This window comes from Sinohyriopsis cumingii, chromosome 13, assembly GCF_028554795.1.
Source record: "Sinohyriopsis cumingii isolate HCF-2022 chromosome 13, ASM2855479v2, whole genome shotgun sequence".
In the NCBI taxonomy this organism is placed as follows: Eukaryota; Metazoa; Mollusca; class Bivalvia; order Unionida; family Unionidae; genus Sinohyriopsis; species Sinohyriopsis cumingii.
In genome coordinates this window covers 50,209,092-50,227,546 of record NC_142973.1, presented here as the reverse complement: position 1 = coordinate 50,227,546, position 18,455 = coordinate 50,209,092, and the positions used below count along the sequence as shown (strand labels likewise).

Here is an 18,455-nt window from a genome sequence, read left to right as displayed (position 1 = left end):
GCCAACATGGTGGCCATATTGAATGTCAGATCGGCATCACTTTCCAACTGGACAGCACAAGAAGCAATCTTGTGAAAACCTCACATTGATATGACTTTCCATTCTTACACTGATATGACTTTCCATTTAGGAGGGGCAGTAACAAGATTTTCAATATGGCTACCATTGAGGCCATATTTGAGGTCAGATTGGCACCATTTTCATTTAGGACCAACTTGACATGATAAAAAGTTTTATGGCAGAAACCCAATGCTAATAAGACTTTCTATCTAGGAAGAGTAGCCATAACAAAATTTTCAAGATGGTCACTGTAATGGACATATTGGTACTAAGACTGGACAAATTTTCATGAAGAATTCACAAGTCCTTTTGGTGAAAGCACAACAACAAAAACATGATTTTTAAGATGACTCTTGTTGCAACCATGTTGGTGGTCATGATGTGGTGGTCATATCAGATATCCCAGTGGCGTGATTTTCTTTTAGGACCAACTAGATCATTGGATAAATGTGTGTGTAAAGTTTATGGCAATCTTCCATGTAGTTTAGAAGCAGCAGCAATACAATTTTGTGCTAATGGATGGGCATGATGGACAGCAGACCATACCATAAGCTCTCCTTGTCCATAACCAGTAGACCTAAAGCTGATTGAAATACAGTGATGCTGTGTGTATCCATGTAAATGCTTTTATATATGCAGTGCAATAAGACTCACTACTTTACAGGTTTAAGCTAAAATTGAATTTTAATTAAAGCTTATATACCTGCACTATTCCTGCCACAGCATTAGAGAAGTTGTCTTTAAAGACGACTTCTCCAGTTCTGTCACTGCGAGCATCCACCTAAAAATCCAAAAAGACAGGCATAAATATTAAAAAAGGAAACTAACACCACATTGACAGAGAACCATGCAAGGTCCAGCATGATACTGAACAATACAGAAGCAATCCTAATGTACTGTACAAATTCCAACAGAAACTCCCTCCCTAATAACTCTGCTTGCCCAGGCAAGGTTTACTGGTGTCTTTGAGATCCAATATCAGTTATTGAATGTATAATCATATATTGTTGCTTGTCATTTATTTTAATGAATAATGTGTACTGAAATTAAAAAATACCCAAATTAATATTTTCCTCTGCATCTATTAGACAATTATGTGAATGAGAGTTCATCTGCGACAAATGCCAAGACTATCTTGACTTCTTAACAACTACAGCCTAATTATGATAAAACTCAACAAATGGGTCATGCTACCTGGTGATTGATTGACTGATTAATTGATTTATTGTGGTTTAATTGGGTACCAGTAATGTAAGGCTATTTAGTACCATAGAAAGGTTATATGTAAGATTATTGACAGCTGATAAAAGGTTCATTATTGACCAGTGATAATAAAACCAAACAACTAAAAAGACGAGCAATCAGATGTGAAGGTAATATATGAGACTTCATGATCAATGAGGAATGTAAATGGTGTGTCAATGAATAATTAGATTAAAAAAAGGTACTTAGTAAGAATGACAGCAAGTATGTTATGTAAAAATACTCAAAGTGATAGCATAAAAGTTATATTTTAGAATAGATGTTTACTTCTTTCAAGAAATTCAAGATGCAAGACAAGCTTACATTTTGAAAAGTTCCTTGATGTCATGAACATTGTAGAATGATCGCGTGAAGGTTGGAGATCAAAACAATCTATCATGATGTGTTACACAGTGAATGGTTCATTGCAAGAAACCCATTCAGACGAGTATTTGCCTTTTAGTATGTGGGAGTGAGTTATGTGACTATGACCAATTCTAATTCTTGCAATAACTACCACATCCCTACGGATGGGTCTGTAAAAAGAAAATACCTGCTGAAGTGGGTGAAGTAATTACTTGAAACTAAATGGATCAAGTGACCTCTGCAACAGAAACCTATTTTCATGTGCATTTTTAAGTAACATGCATAATCTTCTAATTTTTTTATATATACTACTAATATGTAAAGTTCCACTGAATATACAATCACAACAGAATACGTGTTTTATTTAAGAAAATTAATGCGTAAGAGAAACTATTATAAATTTTTGCACCCAAAATTTTGAGTCACCTGTTTTGCCATTAGACTTGAGAATCTCAAAAAATGCTGATGAAAGATTATGCCGACTTTAAAAAAATATAACAGAAACATCTATTCTTAATTACCTTATGTAAACTTGGAATAAAACATTGTATTTGTATAAAATGAAAACTGGTTAAAACATCCCTATCCTATTACCTTTGTTGTCATGTATAGGGTAATGAACAAATTTCATTTCTACAAAAAGGATATAAGTCTGACAAATCAACGATACTGTGGGAGAAACCAACATATAAGAAACAAAGTGCACCTTATGTCAGAGAAACACCAGGACATCTATTAATATTATTACTGTATTAGGTCTAGACTGGCCAAATAGGTAGGTAGATTCAGGTTTCTGAAAGCCAGAATTTGGTAAATATTGGGGCTATCAGGGTCAAATATTAGTTCTTCTTAAAATCGACTTTACAGGAATGGCAGAATGTATAATCATAGCAATTTGAACATGATTCCAGCCACTCAGATTCCTGTTTCCATCCATTATTGAATTTCATATGATATTTTGGTTGCTCAGATTTTGGCATTTTAGGTTTGGGAGATAATATATACTTAGATATTTTGGTACTGATGCCAAACCAACCTGTTTTATGCCACTTGCGCTCTTTAGTAATGACTAATCCATCCATAATCCATTAACATCTTGAATCCTTTCAAACATACTTCTGATCCCACACAGCATAATCTAGTAAATTATGTCATAGCCTCAATAAATTTATGAAGGAAGTTCAGGGTACTAATATTAGTAGTAAGTATAATCTTGTCAAACTTCAAACACCGAGATCCAGACCTATGCTGCCAAAAGAATCCAAGTAATGTTAATTGATTCATTCTGCCTTAGCTCTTTCATAATCCAACTATAATCCATTATTATCTTTAATCTTTTTTGAATTACTACTGACCATATATAGTATAATCAAATGATTAGTTTCAAGTTAAGCCATTTCACAGTCACATGATCACAAAAGATTTCTTTACCATAAATATACTACACTGGAAGCAAGGTGTTAAAAACAGATGAATTTCTGTTTTAGAAGTTTTTAGTAATAATTGGAGACATGGGAAATTTCAAGAAGTAATGGGAGGGCTCGGAGACACCACTCATCTCAGAAGGAAAACAGTTCTGGCTGGCAGGTTTGCATGCATATGTATGCTGAAATGTTCTCCATCTGCTTTACTCAGAACAGGCACATTTATTAAAATAAACATGGTTTACTGTCCAATGTCACTAAAATGACATATCACTAGTCTACGGAGTTGAGACAGTTTGACCAACTCATTAAGAAAGCATTTTATATAAAATTATTGCTCACATTCTTTGGATACAAACAATAGGTAATGAGTCTTCAGGCCTAAATGCTAATATAAACAATAGATAATGAGTCATCAAACCTAAATTCTCTGATAAACCCTTGGAAATGAATCTTCAGGCCTAAATGTTAATACAAACCATAGGTCATGAGTCATCACACCTAAATGCTAATACAAACATTAGGTAATGAGTCATCAGGCCTAAATTCTCTGAAAAACCCTTGGAAATAAATCATTAGGCCTAAATGCTAATACAAACAATTGGTAATGAGTCTTCAGACCTAAATGCTAATACAAACAATTGGTAATGAGTCATCAGGCCTAAATGCTAATACAAACAATAGGTAATGAGTCATCAGGCCTAAATGCTAATACAAACAATTGGTAATGAGTCTTCAGGCCTAAATGCTCATACAAACAATAGGTAATGAGTCATCAGGCCTAAATGCTAATACAAACAATAGGTAATGAGTCATCAGACCTAAATTCTCTGACAAACCCTTGGAAATAAATCATTAGGCCTAAATGCTATGACAAACCCTTGGAAATTAGTCTTCAGGCCTAAACGGCTCTTAAAATCCCTCAGTAATGAAACATCAGGACTCAAGGCTCTGACAATCCCATGGAAATGAGTCATCAGGCCAAAATGCTATGACAAACCCTAGGTAATGAGTCTTCCAGTGTAAATGATATGTCAATCACTTGGAAATGAGTTATCAGGCCTAATGCTATGACAAACCCTAGGAAATGAGTCATTGGCCTAAATACTATGACAAACCCTCAGTAACGAATCCTCAGGCCTAAATGTTATGGCAAACCCATGGAAGCTAATCATCAGTGGTAAATACTGACAAAAACTTGGTAATGAGTCACCAGCCCTAAATGCTATGGGAAATGTTCTGTGTATATGTGAGTACAAAAGTACTGCTAAACTATCTTCTGAAATTTGCAATATGATGAAAATTTTGTCACAGGTGGGGTGATCTGTTGATTCATCAATTAGAGGATAACAATCCTCTGAAATTAAGCATGGTGCTATCTCATTCTGTGCAACCACTTTACCAATACCAATAAATGGATAATTAGGACATTAAAACATATTCTAGACCCTCAATCATGTTAATAAATATAGTGAAAAATATTATTGTCACAGGTCTAACATTATGCTGAGAATTGATATTTCATACAGGCATTATCAATCTTTCTGATAGTGTATAATTCATTCTGTTGCCATGAATTTAATTATCCATTCTGATATCGGTAAAATGTTTTAATGCTAACATCATAATCCAAATCTTTTCTGATACCTTTCCATTACTCCATCCTGTGATCAGCTCAGGAACACCATCTGAGTCCAGATCAAAACCATGTATACTAATAGCTTGGTTCTTGGACTGAATGGAGAAAAATAAATCAAAATGATATCCAGGATGGCTAAATATATTCTATACATACTAGTTATACATTTTTCTCTATCTACAGAAACGTATTTAGTACTTTATATGTTGGAACTTTAACTAGGTCATATACTATAAAACATACAGTGGTCCACCTCTTTAATGCTATTCTGAGAGACAAAAATGTGTACCACACTTTAATGGAGGTCACTTGTTACTGTTCAAGGTAGGTTTAGAATCATAACATTACGTCCAGAAATGGGTTCATAGTCACTATACTATACTGAGATGCCTTACAGTAATGTAACACTGCATCATCATTAGGCACGAAACACACTGAACCAATTACATGTATGAATTCTACAAAAAATATAATAGAGGTGTCCATGATACTGATGTGTCCTTCAGATGAGAGCAGTGGAAAAATGTAAAAAAAAATGAAGGGCAATGTTTAATATTCATACAAACTATGTAATAAATATACTTCAAGCATCAAACATCTCGATCATATTAGCCTGTTTTCCAAATATGAATAGAATTTATTCAGAAATACCATCTGTTGAGTGGTAAAAGATTATCTACTCATATTCAAGATCAACTCTTAATATGCAAAGATCTAGTTGATGATGATAAAAATCCCTAAATATTTTTATGATATAAGTCTGTGTAGCAAAATTGATACAAATTTGATAAGAAAAGTGTCAACAAACTCAGCCAATCATATACAATATCATCTCATTAATATGTACAGATCTTTCTTGATGATTTCAATCTGCATCCACTTAACAAGGCTACTAAAAAATGATATCGGAAATAAATCCCTAGAGTGGTAACAAGCTCAGCCAATCAGATTCAAGATCACCTTATTAATATCTGTGGATCATGTCCACTATTAAAATCATGAAATTGTCATCATATTTGATTATATATCAATTTTGATTAAGTTCGGATCAGCAGGATGGCCTCCAAAGTGACAAGAAACTCGGCAAATTAGAAGCTGTAAGATCACATCATTAGAAAGCACGGATATCACTCATTATCAAAATGATTAAAGATCTTCACAATACAAGCTCATATTCCAAGTTTCATTAAATTCAAATCAGATATATGGCTTCCAGAGAGGTGACAAGCTCAGCCAAACAGATACACCTCATTAATATGTATGAATCTTGCTATTATCGAACTTGTCCAAGATCTTCATAATATAAGTCATATTCCAAGTTGGATAAAAAATGATTAGAAATTTGCTTTCCAGAGTGGAATTCCGAATTCTGTCAAACAGATACACTTGATATGTAGGTGCATCTATTAAAGACCCCAACAGCTAAAGCATTCTTGCTCTCTCTGTGAGCACTTCATAGTTATCACTTCTTGATGTTTTTGACTCGAGACAAAGAACAGAAACATACAGGCTCTGGGAAATAAATACATCATATACTGATATCATTTTTCTGCCAAAATATACATGTACATTGAGAAGAACTGCAAAGGTCAAGTGGCATTGTGTCTGCAAGTGGCATGGTGTCTGCAAGTGACATGGTTTCTGCAAGTAGCATGGTATCTGCAAGTAGCATGGAGTCTGCAAGGTCAGGTTTTGCTTTCAATCTGTGTATCAGTGCATATCTTGTGTGTAAAATCTAAAGGATGTGAATTATGTTTTCTTGGCTAATTCCTTGTAAATTATTCCATATATTTTATTCAAAGGTAGGCAAATGCTTTTATTTAAAATCAGAGCAACCTGTGCTTACATAGCTTGCCACTTTCAAATTTTTAGGGGTCTCCAGCAACCACTGTAAATGTTAATTAACATACAGAAAGTAAATTTAGTCTAAAGTGATCCTGACAATGAAATATTGACCCTTTTCTAACTAAATTAGGGAATTTTTCATCTTTGCATTTTAAGTTTTAATCTTATTTAATTAAAACAACTGAAACTGAATTGGCTAGTGTGTAGCAAGTATCATGCTGACATACCAATGAACCACATACATACATACATACATACACACACACACACACACACACACACACACACACACACACACACACACACACACACACACACACACACACACACACACACACACACACACACACACACACACACACACACACACACACACACACACACACACACACACACACACACACACACACACACACACACACACACACACACACACACACACACACACACACACACACACACACACACACACACACACACACACACACACACACACACACACACACACACACACACACACACACACACACACACACACACACACACACACACACACACACACACACACACACACACACACACACACACACACACACACACACACACACACACACACACACACACACACACACACACACACACACACACACACACACACACACACACACACACACACACACACACACACACACACACACACACACACACACACACACACACACACACACACACACACACACACACACACACACACACACACACACACACACACACACACACACACACACACACACACACACACACACACACACATATACATACGTACTATTACAGGGCACACCAGACCTAAAACATCAATAAAGAACATTATTTTCTGTGACATCAATGTTGACATAATATAGTGAATTGATAATACTCCTTGATTGTTGTTGTGTTTGCATTTTGTTCTTAATCACTGTTCTTAAAATCTTAACCATCATCCACCCCTACAAACAAGCCAGATTTTACTGGATGAAAGGAACGGGCTTTAATATTTTGTTTTGTTGGTTTTAATGGCACTTTTAACACAATAGTGGCTATATCATGTCAAGGAAATGAGATCTAAGGGTGTTTCTCAAGGACACATGGAGACAGCCAACCCTGGCTGTCATGGGCAGGTATCGGCCTGGCAATCCTTGGGTTAGGAGTCCAATGCTCTACCAACTGAGCTAATGTGGTTCAACACAGACTTTGAGTAATCTTCGAGTGACAGCCAGTAGTACAAATATACTTCATGCATCAATAATTACCATGATTAGCCACTATAGCTGAAGCTTCACATGTAGAGCATGCAGTCCACTCATCTAACTCCTATACTCAATCACATGTACATTACATCCATAACCTGCTGAGGGTAACAATTCACAATATACAATATAAAAAAGCATTAATATGGAAAGTTTACCAGTAAAAAACATATATGGTGTTCCTACTTGCAACTGAATGGTCATAATGGGCTTTCTGTGTTAGCATAGAAAAATCTATGTTGCATGAGCTAAATACAAATACTTAACCCATGTTAGTAAACCATAACATTTATGTCACAATGACCTTGTTTGGGTGTATGGGTAAAGTACTGACAAAAGTGCAACCAATGATCAAATTTCATTTTAGAAACAAAATAATTTGCTCATATGTACATCATCTGGTGAATATATACAAAGTTTCATGGCAATCCATCCAAAACTGCATGACTAGTTGTGTCAACATGATTGTGTCATACACTGCTACTAGACAAAAAGGGAAGTAGCCATCAAATATTGTAAGAGTAACATGACTTGTACATTATGTGCATCTTCATGTCATGACATTAATATCTGCAAAGTTTCATTGTAATATTTTTAAAAAAATCTCTCAAACTAGCTGCACTAACAGGTGCCAGAAAGAAGGCTGGCTGGACAAAAACATGAATGGACATGTGAACTGCTAAAGGCAGAGGTATAAAAAGTTAAAGATAGCATGTTACATATGTAATAGTCATAGAATATCGTTTCATTACAACATACCTTTATTCTCCAAAATCTGGCTGCCCTGTCATACACACCTACTGTTCCATTGGACAGAGCATAACCAAATCTACTGCCAGCCATGTGACATAGGCAGGTGATCGTCTACACAGTAAAGAAAACAAAGGTAAGTATGACAATTAACATGTTCTCAAAGTACATAGTATTTCTATAGTACAGATTCAACCATTTTAAAGTTTCTAAATTACATAAACAGTTTGGGTTACAAAGAATTTCTAAACATATGCATGCTGGTACAGAAGTTAGATTGTAAAATATAATGCCTAAACTCCTGTTAAACATAGACCTTAATCCCTCTCTTAATGGCAGAGTGTGTTACTGGTGTATCCAAAATTATTCATTTTAATTCTAGGTGTTGTTACTGAAAATTATGGGTCAGACAAAATGATTTATATTTTCTGGTATTAAATACCATTGTAATACCCCTCTTGTTTTTGGTGTCTTTGTATCATGGGGAGTAAGTGGAGAGGATGTAGTAGACACCTCACTTTTAGGTGTTCAATAACCAGGTCATTCAGTTTTCCTTTCTAGTTGCTAGTGACATCTCTTCTAATGGCTGTTTTAGTTGAATAGCAGGACAGAAGTGCTGATGCACTCCCATAGACTCTAGATAGAAGTGCTGATGCACTCCCATAGAGACTCTAGATAAAAGTACTGATACACCCCCACAAAGACTATTGATAGAAGTGCTGATGCACTCCCGAAGAGACTCTTGATAAAAGTGCTGATACACCCCCACAAAGACTATTGATAGAAGTGCTGATGCACTCCCATAGACTCTAGATAAAAGTGCTGATACACCCCCACAAAGACTATTGATAGAAGTGCTGATTCACTCCCACAGAGACTCTTGATAAAAGTGCTGATGTACCCCCATAGACTCTAGATAGCAGTGCTGATGCAGTCCCATCGACTCTAGATAGCAGTGCTGATGCAGTCCCATAGAGACTCTAGACAGAAGTGCTATTGCATCCCCATAGAGACTCTAGATAGAAGTGCTGATGCACTCCCACAGACTCTAGATAAAAGTGATGATGCATACCCACAGACTCTTGATAGAAGTGATGATGCACTCCCATAGAGACTCTAGAAAGAAGTACTGATGCACCCCCTTAGATTCTTGATAGAAGCGCTGATGCACTCCAATACAGACTCTAGATAAAAGTGCTGATGCAGTCCCATAGAGACTCAAAAGTAGAAGTGCTGATGCACCCACACAAAGACTAGATAGAAGTGCTGATGCACTCCCATAGAGACTGTAGATAGAAGTTATGATGCATTCACACAGAGACTAGATTGAAATGCTAATGCAGTCCCATACTCTAGACAGAAGTTCTGATGCAGTCCCATAGACTCTAGATAGAAGTTCTGACGCAGTCCCATAGAGACTCTAGATAGAAGTTATGATGCACTCTCACAGAGACTCTAGATATAAGTTGTGATGCACTCTCACAGAGACTCTAGATATAAGTTATGATGCACTCCCATTGACTCTAGATAGAAGTGCTGATGCAGTCCCATAGAGAGTCTATATAGAAGTTATGATGCACTCTCACAGAGACTCTAGATAAGTCATGATGCACTCCCACAGAGATTCTAGACATAAGTGCTGATACACTCCCATAGAGATTCTAGATAGAGGTGATGATGCAGTCCCAAAGAGACTATAGACAGAATTGCTGATGCACTCCCAAAGAGACTAGACAGAAGTGCTGATGCACTCCCATAGAGATTCTAGATAGAGGTGATGATGCAGTCCCATAGAGATTCTAGATAGAGGTGATGATGCAGTCCCATAGAGATTCTAGATAGAGGTGATGATGCAGTCCCAAAGAGACTATAGACAGAATTGCTGATGCACTCCCAAAGAGACTAGACAGAAGTGCTGATGCACTCCCATAGAGATTCTAGATAGAGGTGATGATGCAGTCCCATAGAGATTCTAGATAGAGGTGATGATGCAGTCCCATAGAGATTCTAGATAGAGGTGATGATGCAATGCCATAGAGATTCTAGATAGAGGTGATGATGCACTCCCATAGAGATTCTAGATAGAGGTGATGATGCACTCCCATAGAGATTCTAGATAGAGGTGATGATGCAGTCCCATAGAGATTCTAGATAGAGGTGATGATGCAATGCCATAGAGATTCTAGATAGAGGTGATGATGCAATGCCATAGAGATTCTAGATAGAGGTGATGATGCAATGCCATAGAGATTCTAGATAGAGGTGATGATGCAATGCCATAGAGATTCTAGATAGAGGTGATGATGCAATGTCAAAGAGACTATAGACAGAATTGCTGATGCACTCCCAAAGAGACTAGACAGAAGTGCTGATGCACTCCCATAGAGACTCTAGATAGAAGTGCTGATGCACTCCCATAGAGACTCTAGACAGAATTGCTGATGCAATGGCATAGAAACTCTAGACAGAATTACTGATGCACTCCCATAGAGACTGTAGATAGAAGTGCTGATGCACTTCCATAGAGACTCTAGATAGAAGTGATGATGCAATGCCAAAGTGACTCTAGATACAAGTGCTAATGCACTTCAACAGAGATTCTAGATAGAGGTGATGATGCAATGCCATAGAGACTCTAGACAGAAGTGATGATGCACTCACATGGTAACACACTGTGCTTTCTATATTTTTTGAAGGATCCAGTTTATTAGTGTATAAATTTCAGATTTTAAAAAGAAGAAGAAAAAAAACAAAAAAAAAACAACGAAGCCCAAAAATAATTTCTTCATCCTGTTATTTCCTTCATTTTCTACAACATAATTCCCCATGGTTTTGCCAAAAAGTTATTTTCTTGGTATTAACTGTATAGTCCATAATTAATTCCCCACTCTAATTAACACCCCCTTCCCTTTTTTAAGAACAAAAGTTTAAATGATAAGTGCAAGACCTGTGCTTTTCAATACCTGTCTGCTTCAGATCCATGATTACAACAAAAACACTGCAGCAGTCTCAGTTGAACACACTATTACAAAGTATTTATCAATGTATACATTAGTCACAGGGGCCCCGAGTGGCCGAGTGGTCTAAAGCGCTCTCCGTTACAGATCACTGCCATCTCACCTCTGTCTGTGTGGGTTCAGGTCTCGGATTCGACCAATGTGGGTATGTGAGAAAGCTTGCCAGTAGCTTCTCGAGGGTCGGTGGTTCTTTCCGGGGTTTTCCCAGGTTCTTCCTCCACCATTAATACTGGCCGCCATGTATAGCCTATCGTGTGCTGAAAAATGGCATTAAACCCTACAACAACAACAACTAAAGTCACAGGCACACATGTAGTGTTAGACATTACAAAATAGCTGGGTGGCAAATTCAAAGACTTGCCAATCCTAATTCAAACACCTGGTGAGTTGGAAATGTATTAATCATTTGACCATTTAACTGTACTGTTGTAACTGTTGTTGTTGTTGTTGTTGTTGTTCTAGGGTTTAACGCCATTTTTCAGCACAAGATAGGCTATACATGGCGGGCAGTATAACTGGTGGAGAAAGAACCCTGGAAAACCCAGGAAAGAACCACCGACCCACGAGAAGCTACTGGCAGGCTTTCCCACGTACCCACACTAGCCGAGCCTGAGACTTGAACTCGCGCAACCGTACTGATATATACAGTTGCTGAAATCAGTGGCAGAAAGACACCTAGATGTACATATGGTCATTAAAAGAATACATCAGAAGAACAACTTAAGCTTTCATTATTGTGTTCTAATAAACACCCCTCCCCCCTCTGGAAAATGTAACGCCCCAAAGTGTGTTAATTAGGGAATATATGGTAAATTATAAGTCCCTGACAGAAATGGTATTTATGGCAAAAACATTTTAAGTTGGAATTCTGGTTCTTTGTAACCACAAAATCCATTAAATATTTACATGCCATGAACAAAAGTGAACATATAGTAACAAATTGTTCATATAACATGACAATGTAAACTATAAATAGATCAGAAAGAATGGCACTCTATGCATCCTAATATCTGATAAAACCTTTAAATTAAGTAAGACCACCTTGGAAATGAGCTGTTCAGTTCCTATGATGCAAAAAATAAGATATCTAATACATCTAATGGATATTATGCATACATACAAGTCAATCGGATTAAAATTAAGATCGACTTATAATAGGTAGATCTAATAGACAGCAACAAAGTTTCATGTTCTGCCAACCTTGGATTTTCTGGTTCACTTATTTTTTGTAACCTCTCAGATAAAGCTTTAATATTTGTGTTAATGAGAGTTATCATTAGAAAAAATGTTTCAAATTTCATAAAAGAAAAAGCCGTAATTTGATTACCGAATTTAATGGTCAACAGAACATAACCTATCTCAGTCTGTCATATCTTCATTATGTCAGTGATCTTGATTTTAACCAGACTGGGACATCTGTTAATATGCAGGGAGAGAAATGTATGCCTTTATAGATGGAACGTAGAAAATTTAAACTATATGTCAAAATCTAAAATTAAATTATATATTAATTAGAACAGAACATATCGTTCAGCAATTATGAATGTAAAAATAATTTTTTTTACAACTTTCTTTTGACATTCTTGTAGCAGAATTTTAAAATTACATATATTATTATTAAGTCTATAAAGGCTTCTAGGCAATAATGTTACAGGAAGAATTTAAAACTGTATTAGCATAATTGGCCAGGTTCTGAATATGCCACTCTCCTGCTCAAAAGTATGTGGCAGACTGCTTGGAAAATGAAACAGCATTACTTTGTTGTTTATGCATGAAGGCAATATAACATGAAACGTACCTCTGTTTCTGTCATCTCTGCAATAATTTCATCCTCTCTGAAAACTCGAATGTCATAATCTTCGGATCCCACAATCAACTACAATAAATATGAACAGAGAAATGGGTCTAATGTTTTCTTTGCATCATTTATCCTAAGTGAAGCAGGTGAAGACAACTGTGAATTTCTTTTTCATCAGTCATTGACTTTCCATGCAAGAATTATCTATAAATTACAGCATAAATTATTTGTCCATTTTCGTCTTTGGTTGTAATGTCACTTCAAACAAGAATAATGAAGTGTATGTATACAGGTAAAGGTGTAGAACAATAAACTTGAAATTCAACTTTTATTGTAAAAATAGTATCAAAATAAATCAATCTTACCCTTTTACCTTTGAGGACCATTATATGTTAACTGCCAAGCTTTGAGTTGCAATTTTTTAGTTTGTAACAGCTACTTTAATTTGAATTAAGTTAAAATCACATAACTTTTGGGATTCTGTTCACTCAATCCTTTCCAAGACTTTTAAATTTCAATGCCATCAATATATTCTCCAAATATTATACAGACCTCACACATTATAACAATGTTCATGGAAACCATAGAGTATAACATGCTATAACAGAACTGCTGTATAATGAGTACATAATTTTACCAAATAAAACGTGATCTATGACCATACTGACCTCACAATAAAAGTGACCATACCTACCTTACAACAAAAATGACCATACTGACTATACAACAAAATGACCATACCGACCTTACAACAAAAATGACCATACCAACCTTACAACAAAAATGACCATACTGACCTTACAACAAAAAGTATGCTTTAATGAAGGGCCTTAAAGTGAGCGAGTACTGCATCTAGATACTTAAATTTTTTAACTCAATCTTTATTTTAGAGCTCAAAGAGTGTTCAGAATATTGGGTCAGAATGTTAAGTAAACACATGACAAATATAGAGAGCCAGTCAAAGATATTCAAAAATACAATATGATTATAGGAGGCCTTGAAAGAAACACTGCAGAACAGGCACAGATGGGAACCCACATAGTTGCTTATTATAAAATCATAGTGACAGTTTTGGGGAATCTATGCAGCCAGTCTGGAATGCAAAACATGTTCATTAAAAGTAATTAATTTCATCACAATATTTTACTATATGTCTACAAATACCTGCACATGATTAAGTACAGTTATGATCTAATGATAATAAATTATGTATCCACTCCCAACCTTTCAAAACCTTGAACTGCTTCAACACTTTTTGGCAAGACAAAAACTTTAAACATTAGTTTTTGTCATGATTGATCTGCATCTCTTCATCACTGCCATCATTTTTCACCTGTTTACTGTCTAATTGACTGGTTTCTTGTTACATATATTGCTTTTTTCATTAAGAAACTATATTCTTGGAACCTTTGATATAGTGCTGAAGTATATTATTTCCCCTACCTGTTTCCTCATAGTAAATGTCTGTTCAAAATTTTTTCCCATATAATTGTCATTTTCTGGAATCTTGTCAAAATAAATCAGCAGGTGGAATTTTCACTAAAAGTCTAATATTTCTGCAAAATCAAGAATCACTGAAACCTCTTAGTACTGTAAAATGGGTAGTTTTTTGCAGTAGTCCAATTTTTTTTTTTTTGGTAATATGAATCTGACAATAAAAATTAAAAACTACAAATATATATACTACTATGTTATAAAACCAGCCAAACCACAAAAGTTGAAATAACACACATAAAAAATATGGTTCATCAGACCAAGAAAAACTCGCAAAATTAAAAATGACCATTTCTACTGTAGTATGTATTAAGATATAGAAATGTTTGAAGTTCATGAAGTTGGCTGCTTACCTGATTTTGTCCATTATTGTTAAAATCAACTAGAGCCAGAGAACAGACATTGTCACCAGTCACCTGAAAACATAAAAGAATTTTTAAAATTTTTGAACCATGGGAGAAAAGTAGGTCACTGATATTTTTCTGACCTAGCAGTGATAAGGGATCACGTGAACTATTCTGGTCTGATGTAAGGAAGATATACATTGAACTCTGACTCATATTGGAAAACCTAGGATAGGATACTAGTAACTCAAAATCACTCACATAATTGAAAATTGGGTTCTAGGATAAAATTGTTCTTTAAAAGAATCAGAATGATATGAAGGATACTGTAAAATCAGAAATATTTTTGGTGGATTTAATTTCATTTTTTATACATATGTAATATCCACAAAAGTTTGTATTTTAAGTTGGGTGTCAAGGTAAACAGTGTCCTGCATAACTTTATCCAATTAATGCTTCTGATTTTATGGCATATGTTGACAAAGTTGAATGAATTAAAGATGCTGAAAATTATAGATGGAAACATTCTTTTTTTATCTGTGCCTTTGTTTTGTTGGTATAATAGGTAAAGAACAAACTCTACTGTATTATGTTTAATCAGGGCAATTCGAGGACTACTGTATTATGTTTAAATCAGGGCAATTCAAGGACTAACGTATTATGTGCAGATCAGGGCTATTCAAGAACTACTGTATTATGTACAAATCAGGGCTATTCAAGGGCTACTGTATTATGTGCAAAATCAGGGCTATTCAAGGGCTACTGTATTATGTGCAAATCAGGGCTATTCAATGGCTACTGTATTATATGCAAAATCATGGATATTCAAGGGCTACTGTATTATGTGCAAATCAGGGCTATTCAAGAACTACTGTATCATGTGTAAGGGGGCGCTCACCAGTTATTATGTACTTTTGAGAGACTGACGTATGTAAGATGAAGTTTTTTGCATTTAAAACATGCACAATGGAGAGAAGTTGGCATACCTCTATGCTACATTAATGTAATGTGGATGATATTTCTTTGGTTATTGTACTTTTGGAAATTGTACATGATCTAAGCACACTGCTAACTAAAATGACTGCTCCCTTGTGCTAAAAAATCAGCCTGAATTAGTCTAAAGTACACTATCCATAGCAGCTATTAAAATAGAGAAAATGAATTTTGCCAGACTAGACAATACCAACTTCTGAAAGTGAAAGGAATGAATTACCAAATATATAAAATGTAAAAAAAAGTTATCGGCTCTTTTTTTATACAATTTACCTCTGAAGTTCAGGAAGTGAAAATGACCAAGTGGAGCTAGCACTTTTTTGAAAGGTGCACATCTTGAGACTTTATTTTTCATACTTTTAAGAAGAATTTTTGTTTTGTGTACGAGAAAAACATGTATAAAATTTCAGGAGCCACTCCACGATCGTCTTGTATTATTCATGCATGATCTCTTCCCCAAAATGATAAAAAAAACTTTTTACATTTATTTTCATACTATTCAGAAAGATTTCTTTTTCGTGTGCGAGAAAAATACATGTATGTAAACTTTTGGGAGCCATGCCGTGACCGTGTTAGATCTGAATTCATGTTATAAAGGAGCGTGCTATAGCAGGGTCACACTGCATAAATATGGAAAATTTTGTGTTCTTTCATTTTTGCATTTTTATTACAACCAGTATACGGCTTTCATTTAAAAATTGTTTTATTTTTTTCCCTACATTTGAAAATGTGGGTTGTTAGATTTGTGTACTCATGTGACTAGCAAAGCAAACTGCGAGTACCAGGTCACATTTCATCAATGCCATAGTGTTATCTCGTCTTTCAGCATATTAAAGACATAACGATTTTAATACTCACAATTTCTGAGAAAATTGTAATTTTCATATCAAATTCATGCATATATCACTCAATCTAACAATGTTTAAAGTTTGCTAGGCCATCCGGCAAGCAGTTACGCTTTGCCACCACAATATTGACCTATTGTGATGCTAGACTGGTTTTCATACCTTCCATGAAAGATGTAGATATCGAGCTGACTTTGAAAAAAGAAGTCTACTAGACGAATCTAATCCAATATGTGTTTGGATTGACTCAGTATATACGTTTATCGCAAGCACCCAAATGATCCATACTGCACTCTTCAATTATTCTGGTTAGAACTCGATAAATATAACTTACTATCAGTTTAGTTATGACTCAATTACATGATTGTTTCGGGCGTCAAGTGGTGGTGGAAATTTCCTGGGTTTTTCCTGACTTTCATCAATATTTGCAAAATTCAAGGACTTTTCACAGTCGGAAAAATTTTTCATTTCTACCGACTTTTTCCAGATTTCTCAGTAATGTGGGAACCCTGCTCTTAGCACTTTTGTTGTTAAAACATGTCAAAACACCAAGTAAACAGCTCTTTTAACTTGCAAGAACCCAATCTGCAATGGTGTGGATTTACTTCTTATGATTGAGTAATGTATCTGAGGAAGAAATGCTTTTTCAGCTGATACTGTATAGTAAAATACCTACTAAGGGAGGTAATCCATTGCCAGAAAGGGAGGCCTCTTGTATAATATGCAAACACGGAACTGTGTCCTACAGATTTGATTTCCATATAAAATTCTGCTGTAGAAATATATTTGTGAGTTGTAATTATAAAGAAATGAAAGAAGAAAATACTAATGACAGGATGTTATGAAACTGTTGCACGAATATTGTGACAATTGCCGAATAGGAAAACACTAGAAAAAGTTCACCGCTCTTAAAGAACTTCCATGAATTTATTTTACTATGTTTTTACTGTTATTTGCAGAAACCATTTTTATGCTTTCAGTCTCTGTGACTGTAACCCAAAATCAATAGATGCCCTTCTTGTCCCAAAAGTAAGCCACCCTTTGTGGTTTTGGTCATCACTTTTGGCAGAGGACTGGATTTATTTTGTGGAAACCATTTTTCTTCTTTAAGTCCTTCTAACCTTGACATTTGACTGTTTAACCCCAAAATCAATAACTACCTTACTTGTCTCAAATGCAGCCATCAACAAAGTTTAGCAAAGGCATGTGGTAGAGAACTTAAGTAATTTTTCTTCTTTCAGTCCCTGTGAATTTTTGCCCCTAAAATGAACAGGTGTTATCATTTTCTTGAATGCAAGCCATCATACAAAGTTTAGTCAAAGACGATGAAAAAGCACTCAAAATGTCTTGCA

At 35.4% G+C, this 18,455-nt stretch overlaps 1 protein-coding gene across 1 annotated transcript in view; it reads right to left on the bottom strand.

Moving 5' to 3' along the window:
* LOC149785525 (BBSome complex member BBS2-like) overlaps nt 1–18,455 on the bottom strand; it is a 78,877-nt gene that overhangs the window by 39,999 nt on the left and 20,423 nt on the right. The window contains exons 5-9 of the mRNA XM_089979330.1: nt 15,275–15,337; nt 13,428–13,505; nt 8,622–8,726; nt 4,740–4,826; nt 764–841 (exon numbers count right to left, since the gene is read on the bottom strand). Coding sequence (XP_089835456.1) covers nt 764–841; nt 4,740–4,826; nt 8,622–8,726; nt 13,428–13,505; nt 15,275–15,337 — 411 coding nt within the window. The remainder of the gene's footprint in view (nt 1–763; nt 842–4,739; nt 4,827–8,621; nt 8,727–13,427; nt 13,506–15,274; nt 15,338–18,455) is intronic.